General features: G+C 35.6%; 1 protein-coding gene across 2 annotated transcripts in view; it reads left to right on the forward strand.

Annotated features, from left to right (window-relative positions):
- LOC128983109 (mitochondrial enolase superfamily member 1-like) overlaps nucleotides 1–20,107 on the forward strand; it is a 148,463-nt gene that overhangs the window by 114,908 nt on the left and 13,448 nt on the right. For both annotated transcript variants that reach the window (XM_054402271.1, XM_054402272.1), the window contains exons 7-8: nucleotides 2,058–2,215; nucleotides 10,217–10,351. In XM_054402271.1, coding sequence (XP_054258246.1) covers nucleotides 2,058–2,215; nucleotides 10,217–10,351 — 293 coding nt within the window. The remainder of the gene's footprint in view (nucleotides 1–2,057; nucleotides 2,216–10,216; nucleotides 10,352–20,107) is intronic.

The raw sequence follows: 20,107 nt of genomic DNA on the forward strand, positions 1-20,107 counted from the left end.
ACAATAAAAGTGAATGGTTCTCAAGTGAAAGTTAGTCTTGACCGAGTTAAACCGGCCTATGTCCTTCAGAATGATGAAGTTAAGCCCTCAACTGTATCTCAAACTTCAAAAGATGTGGATTTTCAAAAGTCTGGAAGAAAAGTGACATTCAAGAATCCAATTTCAGTTTGATGGAAATTGCCTTTGTCCTTGCTGTTATTATTATTATTTTTTTGTTATTGGTTATTATTTTTGTGACTTTTCGGAACCCTCCAAAAACTCCATGGACTTCCCGTAGGGGGCTCCTGTAGTGAGCTGACAGATTTATCAGCTGACAGATGTTTTAAAGAGTTTTATTTAATTTTGGTTGCTATGAAGAGAAAAATAAACAAAGAGACATTCTTTTAGGCTTTTCAACCAAAGTGGTTCATTTTTATTTTCTCTAAACAATTAATTATTAATTACTTTTCAAAGTTTGATAAATTAAACAATAATATTTAGTGGAATCCTCAAGACTTTTATTTAAGGTATTTTTCCTATTTAATGAGGTTTTTTCACTAAATAATAAAAACTTATTTCTAAAAAGTTAAATTTAATATTGTGTTAGGGTTTGTAGCTCGTCTATAACATGTCCGATTTTAATGATCAATAGCTCAAATGAAAACACTTTTATCACCGAATATTTTAAGGCTAGAACAAACTGCAAGTGTTAGTAAAAACTGGAGATATAAGAAAAATTAACTTAAAAAATGTTCAAATTAACGTCCATAAGAAATGTATTAGGGAGAATTTTCGTTTGAATATATCTTCAAAACAAAAAATATTTTTTTAAACGGATTTTAGCATTGAAATCAGCGTGAAAATCTAATGTATAATGATGTGTCACAACACTATCATTACGTTTAAAAAAATATATTTATATCCAATATGGCGGATCCAATATGGCAGATCCAAGATGGCGGCCAAAATGTGTTCCCTATCAAAATAAAGGACTAACCACACAATAAATATCGGTGGTAATCTCAAGTGAATATCTAAAAAATATGCAAAAAAATGCATGTGATATATTTTTTGATGTATCCAATGTTGGGGATAACCTGCATTTTTAATCGTCATTTGAGGGGATTTTCTGTAGCCCGATTTTTGGCAACTCTTAGTAGGTCACTCTGCACACCCAACACTATACCAAATAAAACCATACAATGTTTTCTTGTATTGTTTTAAGGCCATATCCCATATTTATCTGACTATTGGTATTTTAAAATAAATGGCTCTTAAGAAAAATAGCCCCCATTTTAAAATGTATTTTTAGACACTTTCCCATGGTCGGATTTTGTCGGATTTTGGATATGTTGTAAAGTAACATTTGTTGAGTCGAATACCACTTCAATGGCTTATGAAGCAATTTTGCCCTGGTCAAATCATAATTTTACTAGACTATATGTCTTTTCTGCAAAAGAAAATGAATACAGTAGAGTCCCGCAAACTCGGCGTAATGTGGACTGGAAGGGTGCCGAGTTTGTGAAATGCCGGGTTATCAGGAACTAGGGTTAAAAATAAGAACAATACAATTTTTAAGCTTTTTAATCGCCTTTTTTATTAATATTTTTATTACAAGTCAGTATTAAGTCATCAGATTTAGTACAACAAATCCTTGGTATGAGTTGCGAATGATGTGTCTAGCGCTGGCTTGAGTCCATTTTTAACTCGGACTCAAAAAATCACTAAGTTTCTGAGCCAGGTGATGGTTGAGTTATCCAGACTGCCGGGTTATCGAGTGCCGAGTTTGCGGGACTCTACTGTATAGATATTATGTCTAAAGTTTAAAGAGCTAAATATCAAAAACCTTTAACCCCCCCGTATGCTCCAGTGTAAAAAAATGAGCGTGCGCGCTTAAGGGTTAAAGTGCCAAATCGTTCTGTCATTAATGTGATATAAAAAATAATTGTTTGTATGTATATCTAAAGTAAACTCTACGACCTGTAAAACTACTGAAACCCCTTTTTAATAATGAAAAATATCTCAAACTCCAATAGGTATTGTTGTCTCACTAAGCCAATTGGTTTGATGTTTTGAAGGATGGTTGGGTTACTCATCAGACAAAGTGCGTTCTCTACTGAGCAAATACATGGCTCAAGGATTCAGCGCTTTTAAGATCAAAGTAGGAGACAACTTGGAGGACGACATCAAACGTTCCAAAATGGTCCGAGAAATCATTGGACCAGACAGAATACTGGTGAGTCAGTCATGTACTTTACATTTTGTAAGGCAGTGAAAAATATAAGACTAGCTGCTGTACCCGTGCTTTGCAACATAGAGGACACCAAAGAGAACAATTTAATCTTTAAATCTGTTGTATAGTTACACACCCCCATTTTGGTTTCAGAAACAAAATTCAATTGGACCTCTAAGTTTGGAAAATAGCTTTTTTTATAGCTAAGCTAACTTATAAGGCTATCTAGTACGAATTATATGGCACTGATGCATGTATGAAAATACTGTACCCATACGATTTAACTTTCAAATGATACGCTTAGACGTTTATTTAGCTAAAAAACATACATATAAAGTGAATAGGTAAAAAATAATCGCACAACATGGGTACTGTAGTAAATCAAAAAAGATTTGATATTGATTTCACATATAATTTACTAGCTGTACCCGCGGGCTTTGCCCCGTTTAACTTCATAAGTGAGCTCGTTTGCAATATTTTGTACAGGAAATAAGTAATATTGTATAACCGTTGCTGTATTAACCTCTTCCCTCTAGTTGTAAACATCATGCTTCTGGGATGGGAATTATTTTCCTCATAGACTTGTGGAAACTGTAAAATTAAAATGTTTTAATATATTTTAACAAATTGTTGTTTATGATGTTAAATTGCTTAACATGTAGTTGGATTGGGCCTTAAAATATGCATGTTTATTAAAACAAGGTGATACACTAGTCCCGTTAGTCCGAAATGGTTGGGACCGGGCCCATTTCAGATTACAAAATATTTCGGATTAAACGTTTTTTTTTTTTTTTTTTATTTTTTAAAAATTTAGGATAAAAAATTTTAATTTTTTAATAAAAAAAAAAAAATTTCTTGTCTTAGGACGCAGGCACGAGCTTGGGATTGTTTTTCACATTACTTAAGGCTAGATGTTAATGACTAATTTTATATATATATGTATGACCATTGATTAATCTTTATATTTCTGTTGTATGATTTATTTGTGAAGATAAATTATCACATGTTGTAATATTGTAAAAATGGGTAAATAAATAGTTATTGAATTGTTGTACTGAAATTGACTATTCTTTTATTTGTCTTTGATAATTGACAATTTGATATTGGTGCCGAAACTAAAAAAGAACCATGTCTTACAGAAAAAGTAATAGGGAAGTTAAACCTCCAAACTCCTGATCAGAAAGAAAATAATGATACTGACAAATTATTAAAGAATGTTTCTGAGAATGGAAACAATGATTATACAAGGAATAGCATTGAGACAAACCAGCATTACTTCTATTAGTTCAAGGAAAACAAAAAGTAAATCTATAACATCAAGCAACAGGAGAAAATGGAAATAGAGCTTGAAAAGTTGGAAGAAATACAAAAACTGGAACGAGAAATTGAAGATAAGGAGCGACAACGGTTGGAGAAGGAAATGGAGCGACAACAGTTGGAGAAGGAAATGGAGCGACAACGGCTGAGAGACGAGAGGGAGCTAGAGCGACATAAACAAATGCTGGAAATAAGGGCTTCTATGAAATCACTATCGGCAAATGGTAGTCAAGTCTGCGGATCTGAGGTAAGCCTAGGCCAAAGCTTAATATCTCTGAGAGAGGGGAGAGAATCTGAGAGTAAAGTCGTAAAGTGGCTGAATGATAATGAACCGACAGTTCATCAGTGTTCATCATCCGCTATGACCACGGCTGCACAATTACTAGCAGATTCAGTCAAAAAAGCTATTCAACCAACCTCTCTTTGCCGGCAACAACTACCAAACTTTAGTGGTAGACCAGATGAGTGGCCTATGTTCTTTTCTGCATTTGAAAATACCGTAAAATTGTATTCTGATGATGACAATCTAGCTAGACTTAGAAACTGTCTTGAAGGCGAAGCCTTCAAAATGGTGAAACCTCTTTTTGTTTCCAGTAAAAACTTGCATGCCATAATTAAAACGTTACAGATGCGTTTCGGTAAGCCCGAGTTTATCATTGAGTCTATGATGAACCAAACTAGAATGCTAGCCCCTGTAACAGAAGACGATATTGTTGGCCTCACTGAATTTTCTACAACCATTCTTAACTTTACCTCTACAGCTGAGTCCCTTCATGGAGTACTACATGACAAACCCTCAACTACTCAGTGAACTGTTAGGAAAATTGCCTTATCAAATGAAGTACCATTGGGCTCAACATGAGAGCAGTATGTGTTTTTTATTTTTCAGATTGGTTAGAGAGACAATGTTCTATCATGAGTATCTATTTTCATCCAAACAAGGATGTCCTGACTAGAAAGAAAAATGACTTCAAACCTGTGTTGACCAACTCTTCAAAAGCAGCAGTTCCCGCAGTTGGCCCACTTACCTGCGAGTTCTGTGGTGGTAAGCACGAAAATGACAAATGCTCTATACTTCGGAAAGCTGATATTTCCGAAAGGTGGAAAATGGTAGGTGAGAAAAAGCTATGCTTTTATGTTTCAGACGACATCAACTTAAATTTTGTAAGTCTAAAAGAGCTTGTAGTATAAACGGTTGTAAGCTGTACCATCACCGTCTCTTACATAACTCCAATCTTGAACGACATCCAATGAAAATAAATTAGGGAGATTTAAAAACCAGAGATGAAGTAATCGGTAATCATTTTGAAGATAACATATCAAACCGTGTTTTCCTTCGTGTTTGTCCTGTCACGTTTTACGGTCCCAAGTAACAGGTAGATACTTATGCCCTTTTAGACGACTGCTCGACTGTATCACTTCTGGATTCATCAATTGCCGATGAACTTGGTATCAAGGGTGAGATTGTTCCTTTGACAACATGTTGGTCTAACAACACAAGACAAGTTGAATCTCAATCAAAGAGAATAGATTTAAAAATAAAAGGATTTTACGAGGATGAAATCTTTACATTGAAAGGGGTTAGAACTCAGTCCAGTTTAGAGTTACCACACCAACAAATAGACAGTGTTAAAATGAGGGAGAACTGGCCACACTTAGACTCGATCAACCAATCTCTTCCATTAGTGAGTGTCAGGCCCACTCTCTTGATAGGCCAAGACAACTAACTGTAACCTTATTCTAACCCGTAAGATTATTGAAGGTCCTACTAACGCCCCAGTACTGTCATGGTGCCTTCTTGGTTGGACTCTACATGGGAAGTGTGCACAATTCAGAGATCGTGTGGATGAGAATTTTACCCTACTCTCATATGAAGAATCTTTGCTTCATGACATGGTAAAGAAATCCTTTGAATAAGAAAAATATGGAAAAACAAGATCAAATAACCTGAAATTGTCCATAGAAGAAGAACGTGGAGTATCAATCCTTGAGGATACCATAAAAAAACAGGAGATCATTACGAAGTTGGTCTTTTATGGAAAGATGACGAATTTAATTTTCCTCCAAGCTATGACAATGCTCTGAGAAGATTAAATACTCTTGAAAAGAAAATGGAAAAAGATCTGGAATTTAAAGAAGCTTATACAACCAAGATTGACGAATATATCGAAAAAGGAAATATTAGAAAACTCAGCCCTGAAAAAGCTGCTATCATAACAGGTCGGACATTCTATCTACCCCACTTTGGAGTATCGAACCCGAACAAACCTAAAAAAATAAGATAGGTTTTTGATGCTGCTGCTAAATCTCACGGAGTTTCGTTCAATGATGCACTACTCAGTGGCCCTGACTATTTGAATCCATTGCCATCTGTGCTGTTGAAATTCCAGTTAGGAAAATTTGCTATCGTGGGAGATATAATGGAGATGTTTCACCAAGTAAATATAAGAGATGAAGACGTTGACTCACAAAGATTTCTGTGGCGAAAAGACAAAACCAAACCCCCAGATACCTACATAATGAAAGCGATGACCTTCGGAGCAACATGTTCACCAAGCTCTGCACTGTTTGTTGTAAACCACAATGCAAGACAGTTTCACTCTTTGTATCCTGAAGCTAGTAATTCCACACTAACTAAAGAATATATGGACGACCTGCTGGATTCGACTGACACAGAAGAGGAAGCTAAACGACGTGTTCAAGAAATAATTGAGATACATAGAGCTGGAGGGTTTCAAATTTGTAACTGGATGTCTAATTCAAAACAAGTACTTTCGAAAATTCCTGAAAACCTGAAAGCCAGCCAAGCCAAATATTTGATGCCCGATACTCGACTTCCTACAGAACGAGTACTTGGATTATGGGGGGACGCTGAATCCGACTGCTTTGTGTTTCATCGAAATTTCAAAAAACTTGAATTTCTCGAATCTGAGTATCCGACGAAACGAGAGATTCTTAAAGCAGCTATGTCAATTTTTGATCCTCTAGGTCTGATTGCCCCTACCACAGTAAAAGGGAGACTACTGGTTCAGGATATTTGAGAACAAAACTAGGTTGGGATGATGTTGTGACACCTGAACTTAGTCTGAAGTGGAAAGCTTGGATGGATGAAGTCAAAAGTCTTGGAACACTGAAAATGAAAAGGTACTTTTCGGCGTCCGATGACAAAAATTGCCATTCTACCTGAGGAGGGGAAAGATGTTAATGACTAATTTCATATAGGCCCTATATGTATGATAATTGATTAATCTTTATATTTCTGTTGTATGATTTATTTGTGAAGATAAATTATCACATGTTGTAATATTGTAAAAATGGGTAAATAGTTATTGAATTGTTGTACTGAAATTGACTATTCTTTTATTTGTCTTTGATAATTGACAATTTGATATTGGTGCCGAAACTAAAAAAGAACCATGTCTTACAGAAAAAGTAATAGGGAAGTTAAACCTCCAAACTCCTGATCAGAAAGAAAATAATGATACTGACAAATTATTAAAGAATGTTTCTGAGAATGGAAACAATGATTATACAAGGAATAGCATTGAGACAAACCAGCATTACTTCTATTAGTTCAAGGAAAACAAAAAGTAAATCTATAACATCAAGCAACAGGAGAAAATGGAAATAGAGCTTGAAAAGTTGGAAGAAATACAAAAACTGGAACGAGAAATTGTAATATTGAAAAAATGGGTAAATAAATAGTTATTGAAATGTTGTACTGAAATTGACTATTCTTTTATTTGTCTTTGATAATTGACAATTTAATACTAGACCTAGTGGCTGCAGCATTATCACTTAATAAAATGCATTTGTGATTTGGCGGGATTTGAACCCGGGACGAAAATGAAAAATGTTACTTACAAAAATGGTGAAATATTTACTAAAATACTCTAGAAAAAAGGCCAACTTACCCGGCCGCTACAGAATACTTTGACGAAGTACAGCTAACTGTGTTAAAAGTTAAATAAAAAAATTTTTTAAATTTTAAAAATTTAATTTTTTTTTCTAAAAAAATATATTTTTTTGTTTCGGATTAAGCAGACTTTCGGATTACCGAAGTTCGGATTATCGGGACTCCACTGTATACACATAATTAAAATGTTTAGAGAACTCCACAACTACAGTACATGATTTGCTTTGTTGATAAATTTTGTAATCATGATTTTCAGTTTCTACCAATCTTAAAGTTCTGAGAAGTAGCAACAACAATATTATAGTCATCATTAATTTTGGATATTGCAATTAGGGTTCACATCCTATTGAACAAATTTGTACCCTCTTTTTACGTATGTTTCTTGCATGGTTACTTCGGAATGCACTAAGTACTATGGTACTACAAGTAAAAGTAGTAGGCAAAATTTTATATTTTAAATTAACTCATTTTGCAACTGACATTATCTTTCCTCGATTAAGTGTTTACTAAACACCGGCTTCAATCAAACCAAAGAGAATTTTATAAAATTTAATTTTTTTTTATTTACTTTAATTTCTAGCATCAACTGAAAATGTTATGCCATTTTAGCAAATTTCCCATAAAGGGAATAAGCTATTACCGTAGTACTCATGGTAAGACCTGGACGCGGGACCGATTTTTTTTTGTTTTGAGGTCCCTAGAGGCCAAAAACACCATCCGTTCAAATTCATATATATATATATATATATCTAATATATAAAATTCTCGTGTCACAGTGTTTGTCTGCAAACTCCTCCGGAACGACTTCACCGATCGTTATGAAATTTGGTGTGTAAATTCTGTAGGTATGCGAATCGGACGTAAACTATTTCCCGTTTCGAAATTCTTAAAAGGGCTCCGCCCCAGTGGCTCTGGAGTTTCCCATGTTAACCTTATGAGAAATGGAATTAATGAATCTTAACAGCTGTTTCAATTAAACAAGTTGGTTCTGTTCTATGATGTTCAATAGCATTAAAGTTACAAGGATTACCAACAGGGTGCAGCACTATTATTTCTTTTACATTTATGACAACAGCTAATTTGCAACCAAAAGGTGCGTGAGCGTAGCGAACGAACTTCAACCTGGAGGCGAGTGAGCGTAGCGAACGAGCTAACCTGAAGGCAAGTGAGCGCAGCGAACGAGCTCCAACCTAAAGGTGAGTGAGCGTAGCGAATGAGCTCCAACCCAAAGGTGAGTGAGCGTAGCGAACGAACTTCAACCAGGACGTGATTGAGCGATGCGAACGAGATCATCTTGAAAATTAAACGTAACGGTACTTTCTTTCCATCGGTCTGTCTTAGGGGAAACCTATAACTTAGGCGATACGAAGTTCGCCGGGTCAGCTATATATATATATATGTGTCCGTCAGCACGATAACCAGAGCAAAAATGATCCGATTTTGATGAAATTTGGTACAAACGTGTAAACGTATGTTTATTCGAACGAGTTCGCGATCCAGCATGATCAGACCATGGGAACGGGGGTTTACGGGGGGTTTTATGGGGTAAAAATAGGTTTTTCCCATTTTTGACCTAAAAAACATAAAATTTAGCAATTTCTTTCCAAACCATTTTGTAGAGCTTAAAAAAACAAATAATTTAGTATATTGAAGCGTTATTATGCGCCTAATGGTTACGGAGAAAATTCCAAAAAATTGTAAATTTAAAATTCCCATGTTATTCTTATGGAGAATAAATAAACTGTTGTAGTTTGCTTGTTTGTGAACATATTTTGATCAAACTTGGAAAATGTTTTTATTTCTTACTAACTATTCACATTTTACAAAAAAAAAAACAGTTTTACGGTTAAAGTGACACTTGAAATATGGAGTGAAGCTATACGACTGGATTGGGCAGGTTTGTCTTGACCAATTTTGGGAGGGAATTTGCGTCAAAAGCCTTAGGGGGGATGGACACCCCTGAATCACCCCCAACAATTTTGGTGAAAAAAATTAATTATCTTTAACTGTATTTATAGGGTGGGTCAAAACGTTAAAAAAAAGGACTTTGAAGTTAAGTACCGTATTACCTTAACTAGTACCCACCTACTGAACGGAACAGCGCCAAATTTTTTCCAAGCTTATTCTTGAGCTACTCTTTAAGATACTCTTCATATCATTTGAAAGGTCCTTCTCTTGTGGTCACGAAGACTTACCACCTCCCGTGGTCTTGGCAATATCTTGAAATCCCTCTGCAGTAATGAAGACATCATCTGTGCCTTCCATGATCTTGGCAATCTTTACATTCCCCTGTGGTCGCAAAGACATCATCATCATCGTCTGTTATGATTGTGGCAATATCTTGACATAATCCCTCCTTGGTCATGTTAGCCCGTAGTGAAGTCACAACTTCAGCCGTTTCATAATAAAACTCAAAAGTATGTCGGTCGAAGCTGACAGGCAACAGCTACTGTAGTTTTACTGTACGTTTCAACTGACTACAAGACTCCCCTGCGTAGGGCAGGCACACAGCTAGTCTTGAATATTTTTTACACTTTCTTGGATTTTTTAAATTTTAAACTCTATACAAAATTGGTTTTATCAATATAAAAAAATTGAGATTATCTCATTTTGTACGAAAACCTAGTTAAGCACATAAAAGGCCTTTAAAAAGTGCCTTTTTGAAGTTAGATTTTACAAAATTTTCTGAGGGAGGTTTCCCCTCTTGCCGTGCCACAAGCTCAGCCTAGGGTCCCACAGACTCTAAATCCGGCCCTGATTCTTTTGTTTAGATGATGGATGCCAACCAGAAGTGGGATGTGGGACAGGCAGTGAAGTGGATGGAACAGTTGGCAGTGTACAAACCATTGTGGATTGAGGAGCCTACGTCTCCAGATGATATCTTGGGACACACAGAGATATCTAAGGTAAGTGTTAAGTTTAACTACTACTATCCTTAAAAAGAGTTGCATATTGAATTATTTCTTATTAAATCTTTATTTTTAGCGAATTTCCCATATAGGGATAAGCTATTACCGTAGTACTCATGGTAAGACCTGGACGCGGGAACGATTTTTTTGTTTGTTTTGAGGTCCCTAGAGGCCAAAAACACCATCCGTTCGAATTCATATATATATATATATATATATATACACGGCCGCGCCCGGGAAGCCAGTCACATGAAATATACACTGGAAGTCAGTCAGTTGCACCCCCCAATATATTTCAAGACTATGATATATATATAATATATATTGGTAAATATCTTAAGCCTAGACATATCTGAACGTATATATCTCTTTTTTTCTTAAAAATACTAAAATATAATTACGTAAAAAATGCTATGCTAATGCAGTCACCACCGCATTTGCATGGGAAAGCCAGTCACGTAAAATTTGTGCTGCTAAGCCAGTCACTATATATTTTACCGCATACCACTGGAATCCAGTCACTGAAAATCCACCGGGTGTCCCGTCTCTTCAGTCAATTTCACCCCTGCCCTTCTACTTTGTACTATTTATTTCTTCTACAAGCTTGAAAATACGCACCTCAAACAAACGGATTATGCTTCATAATACCGGATTATGCATTGAGCACTCTCATAACCAATCTTTCGCACTTCATTTTAATTAGTTGTCTTCCAGATTACTTAACAAAGAATTACTATTCTACAGATTAAATACCTAAATGCCAATGTAATCTTTGGTCGTCTTATAATGGTCGTCCTGCCAACTGTGGATACAAATATGTAACGAGCTAATTCGCAAGCGCAAGGTGGGAAGTTATTGCTTTATAGTAGCACAAGTAGGCCTATTGTTGAGTCCTTGGAGGCAAGCGGCCATCTTGGATAATTTCAAATAGCTGCAAAATTATCTTCCAAAAATATTTTTTCAAACACCAAAGTGATGATTATAATTTAAATAGCTAGTATACTGTGGGATTAGAAATGTTCTTAGTAGTTTTGAGTTATTCTCTAAGGGAGTCCATAAAAGCTAACGGTCACGGTCATCTTGGACAAAGGCCAACTAATACGAAAACAATATCCTTTTTGCGCGGGCCGTAGCACATAGATAGTTTTCCCGCCTCAAACAATCGAAGGCGCGTGGAACAAGGCAAAATTCTTGTCTCTCTTGTGACGAGAGGTAGGGGCGAGCCTAACGGGTTCCATTGATGGGCTACCCGACTACCGACCGACCTGGGGTAGCGACTAGCGAGCCACTGGATGTTTGAAGGTTCGGCTGGTTATTTCCAACTTGCTGGTTCTCGAGCTTACTGAGCTCGTTGTACAGTGAAATCTTACTTCCCTATTTTATATAGCCACAATCAAATCGATATTTACAAGAAAGAATGAAGATATAGACTCAGTGATGTGTGGTTACTTAATCAAATTACGTTCCTTGATTGTTTATCCTTTTATAAGAGACAATAATCAATCAACTTATATTTTCTTTATTTTTCGATTTATTATCTATATAAATTCAAGAGGTAGCCCTGTACCTGGTTAACACATATATCGATTACTTTTAACGTGTTTTCTTTGAGTTACGCCCTATGGGATTCCAAAGTTTCACAATGTTTACATTTTTGAAGAATGTAGATAACAGAATGTTAAATGAATTTAGCTGTAAATGCAGTGCTTTGATTTTACGGTCCAAAAGGTAGAAACAATTCGAATTGTGAAACTTTTAATTTTTGCTACGAGCCTGTTAATTGGAGATTGTGACTTTCTTAATTTAAGGAAGTAAACGTATTTAACATGACGTGTTTGGAGTGGGATTTGAAATATGTGACGTGTATCAAACTTTTTCTCTTCAAAATCCTATCCGATGTAAAACACGGGTGCGGCAGCTAGGTTTATTAGAATTCAAAATTTTTTATGATTAAAATTGTGCTCCAATGTTTTGAAGTTATTTTCCGAACAAGTTGTTTAATAAATAAATAACTGTTTTGCCAAATTATGTTTTGAAACCAGGAACTAAAAGTAGATCAGGAAATAGATATTTTAGTTCAGAAAACAAAGCCAATCAAATAAGCCTACGTACTTTTTAAATAAAAACACTGGTCGGATGGTTTGTAGCTTTGTTGTTTATTTACTTCAATAAATTTCTAATGGAAATCACCACAGGTACTAATCTATATAAATAAAATTAGAGTTTTGTCTGTACATTGCTCAGAATCATCAATTTTTAGGTTATTTTTACCTTTTATACATTCAAGAATCCGAAACAAGTCTCATCTCAATTATTCCATTATTATCTCAATCATCAATTATTATCTCAATTCCGTTGTTGTCTGTCTTCCGTCTGTCACGGCCCAAAAGCCATTTTACGCGGCCTTCTCCTAAAAAACGAGAGTAAAGATCCGAATCGTTTTAATGTATTCACTGGATTGGCGAAAGTGTCTTAAGCTATTAAAATATGGCCTCACTACTTTGTAAAAAAACTTACGGACGTTTAAAAACCCAATTTTGTGCGATTTTTGTCAAGTTTTCTCACAATGTTTATCACATAATCATCTATGAAATAGCGAACGGCTGCTCGGATCAAGATTATTTTTCTCTAGCTGTCACTGATATGTTTACATTGAATGTTGTTTACAAATACTGCAATCATTTCCGATCACGTTTCAAAAGCAAATCCAAACCAAGTTGGTTTAAAACAGTTTTTCCTTACATAACGGATTTAATTAAACGCAAGTGCAATAATGTGTAGGGTAACCGTAAATAAAAACAGAGCTATTTTGTGTATACAAATTTTATTTAGTTTTAATAACCGGGGAAAAGACCTTGAATCAGTGTTCTATGGCTGGGAAACTTAAATTTTTTACATAAGCGTTACCAATAGCTTACATAAAAGGTTTCAACTCACTGACGGCACTTCAATGGTGGTTGTGTAAAGTGTAAAGTGACAACTGCAGTGGGTGATTGTAACAGAGGTTTACGGATTATGCTCAAATCGCTTTTCCAATGTGTCTTCTCAACGCTATGTGTTGCTCGCTGGACCATAGAGCCAATATACCAATTGCCCATCTCTTGGGTTCGTAGGCCTAAACAATTATTTATAAGTTGGTAGCGCATATTACTCAGTGTTCCGTACAGACAGGAAAAGAGCACCTTTGATAGTGACATTTCGGTACTTTCCTGTTAAAGGGAACATTCATTATTATCGATGATTTTTTTCTCGATATATCGATATTAACAAATTGAAACATATCAGCTGACAATGACGAAAAATATTGTTCAGTATCAACAAACATTAATGAAATGAAACTGTTCTAAAATAAATAACCTAACATAACTAACCAAACTTACTGTAACATTTAAAAATTCCGCGTTTAAAACTTGCCTTTTATATTCAAACCCAAAGAGAATTTTTAAATGGTACAGCAAGTATGGTTGGTTATGTTAGGTTAGCTTAGAATAGTTTCATTTCTTGTTGTCAATTTGTAATGGATCGGAAAACAAAAACATCGATATATCGAGAAAAAAATCATCGATAATAATAAATGTTCCCTTTAAAAAAAGGGGAAGTATCGACATTTCTAACCTGAATGTTTAATGGCGAGGTTGAGATATAGTATTTTGACTTTATGTCGTTTGGTTAGTTAGGTAAGGTTAACCTAACCTAACTAACCAAACGATATATCGAATTAAACAGTCGAATAATCATTTAGTTGTTTGTGCCATCAGATATAAAAGTGTACCCCACATAGATCTATTACGCATTTTTTTTACTTGAAACTGTCAGATACTGTATTTGTTTCTATATAATAGTTTGGCCAGTATATCTGAAAATATGCAAACCATCAGCTGTTCTTTATATAGGAAGGTTTCAACTGACCACTATAAGATCCCCGTACGTAGAACGGGCACACAGCTAGTAATCAATATTTAATTAATACATCTTATCTTACTAATCTTACTAATATTATAAAAGTGAAAGTTTGTGTGCTTGTTTGTTTGAAGTTCAATTACGCATTAATTCGATATGAAGATAGCTCACATTCCAGATTATCTCAAAGGTCCTTTCGGGCTCAGATCCTTTCGGGCTCCACCCAAGTGGCCCTGGGAATTCCCATGTTAACATTATCAGTATTCATATTTGAAATCAATTAAAGAATTTTACCTGCTGTTTCAATTACACAAGTTGGTTCTATGATATTCAACAGCATTAAGGATTTATAGGGTTTACCAATAGAATGCAGCACTATTATATTTTTTTCATTTACGACAACAGCTAATTTGAACCAAGCCGCAACAAAAACCTTTGATACACAATTGGAAGTGACAAAATAGGATTGTTTACAGTTATGCTTATGTTTTTTATTTATAAATAATTTGTCGTATTGTGCGAATTTTTGGTGATTTACTTTTTTCTGCTGTTTAGATGCAGCGGTAGAACATTATTATGGATATGGTAGATGTTTATACTATAGCATACTGTAATCTAGTTTTCTCGGAGTAGGCAGCGTAAATTTACATTTTGTCGGTACATACAGAATGACAGAAAGACAGACAGACAGAAATTGAGATGATACTCGTTTCGGCTTTCTTAGGCTATGAAACGTAAAAATAACCAAACAAACTGCATGATTCTACGCAATGGACAGACAAAACTGTAATTTTATTTCTATAGAAGATGACTGCTACTCTACTAGTCAAATTTGCACAGTTTCGAGCACTCGACACACGACAAGCTGGTCGGAGTCTGACACCATTGAAGAATCACTGCAAGGGATGCGCCAAGAGGTAGACGAACATTCAGATGAGTTCTGAGAATTTCAACTTTCTCGTTTTTTAATGTGCCGTTATAGCCTTACTTGGAAGAGGGGGATTTTTGGACCACGAATGAGTTCGTATTTGTTTAGTTTTAAATAAATCCGACCTGAATATAAAATAGCAAATGCAAGTCCGCAGTTTGCGTTTTTGATCAGTAACGTAATTAAAATTTACCAAAATAAAGTAAAGTGTCTAAATCTAGTGCAACAAACCTAAATTATTGACTACTGGTTTTGATTAACGTAAATTAGTAATACTTAACGTTATTTAAGGCTATTCTATGTTTGATAACTGACCTCCTGAATTTTATTTAAGTTCCTAAGTACAATATCATTGTCAAACAATGCAATAATGTTATTTCATAAAATATTTACCTGAGATATTTAAAAATGGAAAATGCATTTCTCGTGTAAGACAATCTTAAAATGATACGATTCGTAATGATATGATCTTAAAACGAGCCATTCAGTATTCGTATTCAAAACACCAAACACCTGCCACTGGATCAAAATATGTCCGCTACAAAGCATTAAAACAGCATAGTACAGTGTATGAAAGAGGTGTGATTTATTTCTTGGTACTAAATTAAGTCATTCTTCAAGTATAAGTAAAACTTCAGCATGGGCATACTCTCTAACGTACTATCATATGATGGATTAGCTGAAGGCAGATAAGTCCGATTCAAGCTTATATTGCTTACTATAGGCTAAAGATTGTTGTAATACAATTATATTTAACTAGTGGTCGTCCAGTGGTCGAAAACTCGACCAAAAATATGTTATGTACAGGTTTCAAATGATTTAGGCCCAAAAATTTTTAGCTATGTGAGTAACTACGGACTTCTGGAAAATTTAAATATGATATTTAGATATGTGCTTACTCAGGAACAATGCCGTTCCGGGACACTCTGCAAAAATGGACGTTAACGTGGTTATAAATTTGCATTTTACATAGTCAAAATACAATAGGTATTGCGCAACCATGATATGTTATGTCATTAACCTTGGTTCAGTAATAAAAACTACACCGTTTGCTTACTCAAACAAAACAAAACTTGCTTACTGTACAGCAATAAACACGTAAAGAACAAAACAAAAGGAAATCTAGACTAGTAGACTACTGATACCGTAGTCATCATAGGCTACTACTACATGATGTTTCAGAACAGAAGTATGGTGATAAAAATATTAAATACCGTAACTCATAAAACACTATAAAATCATAGTACTGTACTTAAGTCTTTCTGGTAATAACAACAGTGATAAAAATAAGATAAAGATAACAATGATGTAAAACCCCTCTTATTATTTCTCTTTGTTCTATTCTTTCTTTGGTTTCTCTCCATCCACAAGTGGTCATGGTTACTAATTACTTAACGACCCAACCACAAAATGTTGTAGTGTTGTGACAGCAGACAGGAGCAGACGATTGTCAGTATGTCAGTGTCAGTGCAAGATTGTCAGTCTGTAGATGCGAGCGTATAGCTTGACCTTGAAGCTACTGATCGATATTTCTCCGTTTTGCTTCCATCTTATTTTTGTCAAATGAACTGTAATGTTTCAATAATGGGGAACCTACTGCAGATAAAAATTGCCGTAAATAGATATATAGTTCATATCGAAATATTAGACTGAAAAACACAATTCATAAAACATTTTCTTGGGATTTCTGAGGTAATATAATATATAGGCATCATGTTGATCCGATCCCAGTTGAGCGAGGTTCTAATGTATTTGCAAGTTTAAGCCACAACTCCATCACATTATGGTTGGTATTCAATGACCGATGTATTATCAAAAATTAATTCTTAACTTATTTTGATATTAAACAGAAGCATTCATTACAGCTTGCAGCACTTATTGGTATATATAAATATCCAAGTTACTATTACTAAAAAAAATAAAACACGAAATTGTGAGGCCGTTCAATTTTTATAAACACAGTGTTAAACATTTTACTCTGCAGAATACCGGATGGTAAAGAGTGCTTGGTTTCAAGAAAACAAAATAAAAACATTGTTTAGCCAGCTTTACTATTTATTTAAAAAAAAAAAAAAAAACAATAGAAAGGAAACCATAAGGATAGGTATAGGATTGAACTGAAATAATTGCAGGGAAACTTAAATAGTAAAGTCCACAAACTGTACATCGTTAGAGATAGAGAGGGGGGGGGAGTGAGAGAGAGGGAGGGAGAGAAAGAGAGAGAGAGATTTGATAAGGAATCTGAAAAGTAAACAAATAATCGTTTCTGGCGTTTGTCATGGTGTACCCCCCCCCCCCCCCCCCGTATTTGCACTCGTGACCACTTTTTGTTGCTTCCTTATCTTTCATCCGTCCCAAAATAGAATTCCTGTAATGGTTTGTTTGTAAAATTAAAATTATTATAAACATATTTTATCTATCGAGTGTAGTTTCGTGGTTATTCTTATCAGATAGAATAATATCGTTGCCACATGTAATAGTTCCTCCTTCGCGTTACGCAATAGCGTAAAAAAACAGTTTCCGTATCTCGGAGAAGATTCACGTATGTTTCCCGAGATAAAGAAAATCCGTATAATTCCCGATCTTCCCGGTCCGTGGACACACTGATTGTACGTCAATAAAGGAGATATTGATTAAAATTTCTACTGAAGGTGAAAAAAAAACTTAAAATATGGGATGATGACCGGGTAGGTTTTTAAGATTCAACCATTTATAATTAATTAATATTCGTAGTTCCTTATTAGAGGTGCATCATCTTTATTTGGAATATGAACATGTTTAAACATTAACACGTAGTTAATCACTATCCCAACATCAATAGTAACAAGGAGTAAACGAAGGTTACCGACCGCTGGGTGTTACCGTTACAAAGTAGGCGAGGAGGGTGCCGTACTGGCTACACTACTCCACGATAGAACACACGATGAGACAGTCTCCCTCCGCATTGGTATTGCAGTTACGCTTACCGACACAGGCAGCAGCACCGGTTAAGCTGTTTTCAAACGTATAAAGTGCACGGGAAGCCATACCTGACTGGCTTTTGGGAGAGCTGACTGGCTTTCGGGCTGGTGACTGCCACACCGAGTAAATTACCAGCGCGGTGACTGCCAAACCGGGTGGGCACAAAAGTATATATATATATATATATGTGTGTGTGTCCGTCAGCACGATAACTCGATTAAAAATGATCCGATTTTGATGAAATTTGGTACAAACGTGTAAACGTATGTTTATTCTAACGAGTTCGCGATCCAGCATGATCGGACCATGGGAACGGGGGTTTACGGGGGTTTTATGGGGTAAAAATAGGTTTTTCCCATTTTTGACCTAAAAAACATAAAATTTAGCAATTTCTTTCCAAACCATTTTGTAGAGCTTAAAAAAACAAATAATTTAGTATATTGAAGCGTTACTATGCGCCTAATGGTTACGGAGAAAATTCCAAAAAATTGTAAATTTAAAATTTCCATGTTATTCTTATGGAGAATAAATAAACTGTTGTAGTTTGCTTGTTTGTGAACATATTTTGATCAAACTTGGAAAATGTTTTTTGAGCGGAGCGAGCGAAGCGAGCGAAGCTCTTATACGTCGACTTTTATGCATTTCGTAATACGCAAACTCCTCCTAGACGGCTGAATCAATCGTTTTCAAATTTTGCATGGTGATAAAGACCATATCGGTGAGTGCCAACATCTATATGGCGTTAAAAAAGTCTCTCAGGAATCCGTAGAAAAATGAAACTGAAAATCACATTTTTTTAACATTAGTCTTATGGGTTGCTAGGTAACCATGTTGGCTGAATTAAATAACAAGTAAAAAGTAAACAAAAGATTTGAAGTTTTAGCATGTGCTCATAATAAGCCAACTACCCACAGTATACTAGGAAATTACAAATACAGTACAAAAGGAAAAACATCACTTGTTAATATTGAGCAAAGATTATACTTAAGATTACTCGATACATTGTAGTCAAGGGTAGCAGTGCGAAGTCTAGGATCTGTTTATTCATTAAATGTTGAATTCATTAAGGTATCTGCAATCCTAAAATGCTATGGGAAGGGAAGGAAACAGGTCCGTGACGTAGGAAGTAGTGAAGGAAGTAGTATAGGCAATCATAAAATGCTATGGGAATAGAGGGAAACAGGTCCGTGACGTAGGAAGTGATGAAGGAAGTAGTAAATGCGAGCAGTCCGGAGTGTGGGGACTGTTTATGACGATAAGATTAGGGTATCTGCAATCCTAAAATGCTATGGGAAGGGAGGAAAACAGGTCCGCGACGTAGGAAGTGGTGAAGGAAGTAGTCAAGGCGAGTAGTCCGGAGTGCGGGAACTGTTTATGACGATTAGAATAAGGTATCTGCAATCTTTAAGTGCAATAGGAAGGGAGGGAAACAGGTCCGCGACGTAGGAAGTGGTGAAGGAAGTAGTCAAGGCGAGCTGTCAGGAGTGAGGGAACTGTTTATGGCGATTAGATAAGGGTATGGGCAATCCTAAAATGCTATGGGAAGGGAGGGAAACAGGTCCGTGACGTAAGAAGTGGTGAAGGAAGTAGTCAAGGCGAGCTGTCTGGAGCGTGGGAACTGTTTATGATGATTAGATTAAGGTATTTGCAATCCTAAAATGCTATGGAAAGGGAGGAAAATAGGTCCGCGACGTAGGAAGTGGTGAAGGAAGTAGTCTAGGCGAGTTGTCCGGAGTGTTGGAAATGTTTATGACAATTAGATTAAGGTATCAGCAAACCTAAAATGCTACGGGAAGGGAGGAAAACAGGTCCGCGACGTAGGAAGTGATGAAGGAAGTAGTCAAGGTGAGCTGTCCGGAGTGTGGGGACTGTTTATGACGGTTAGATTAAGGTATTTGCAATTCTAAAATGCTATGGAAAGGGAGGAAAATAGGTCCGCGACGTAGGAAGTGGTGAAGGAAGTA

The sequence above is a fragment of the Macrosteles quadrilineatus genome, unplaced genomic scaffold (assembly GCF_028750875.1).
Source record: "Macrosteles quadrilineatus isolate MER2022 unplaced genomic scaffold, UCM_ALF_1.0 Scaffold_1__1_contigs__length_201487025, whole genome shotgun sequence".
In the NCBI taxonomy this organism is placed as follows: domain Eukaryota; kingdom Metazoa; phylum Arthropoda; class Insecta; order Hemiptera; family Cicadellidae; genus Macrosteles; species Macrosteles quadrilineatus.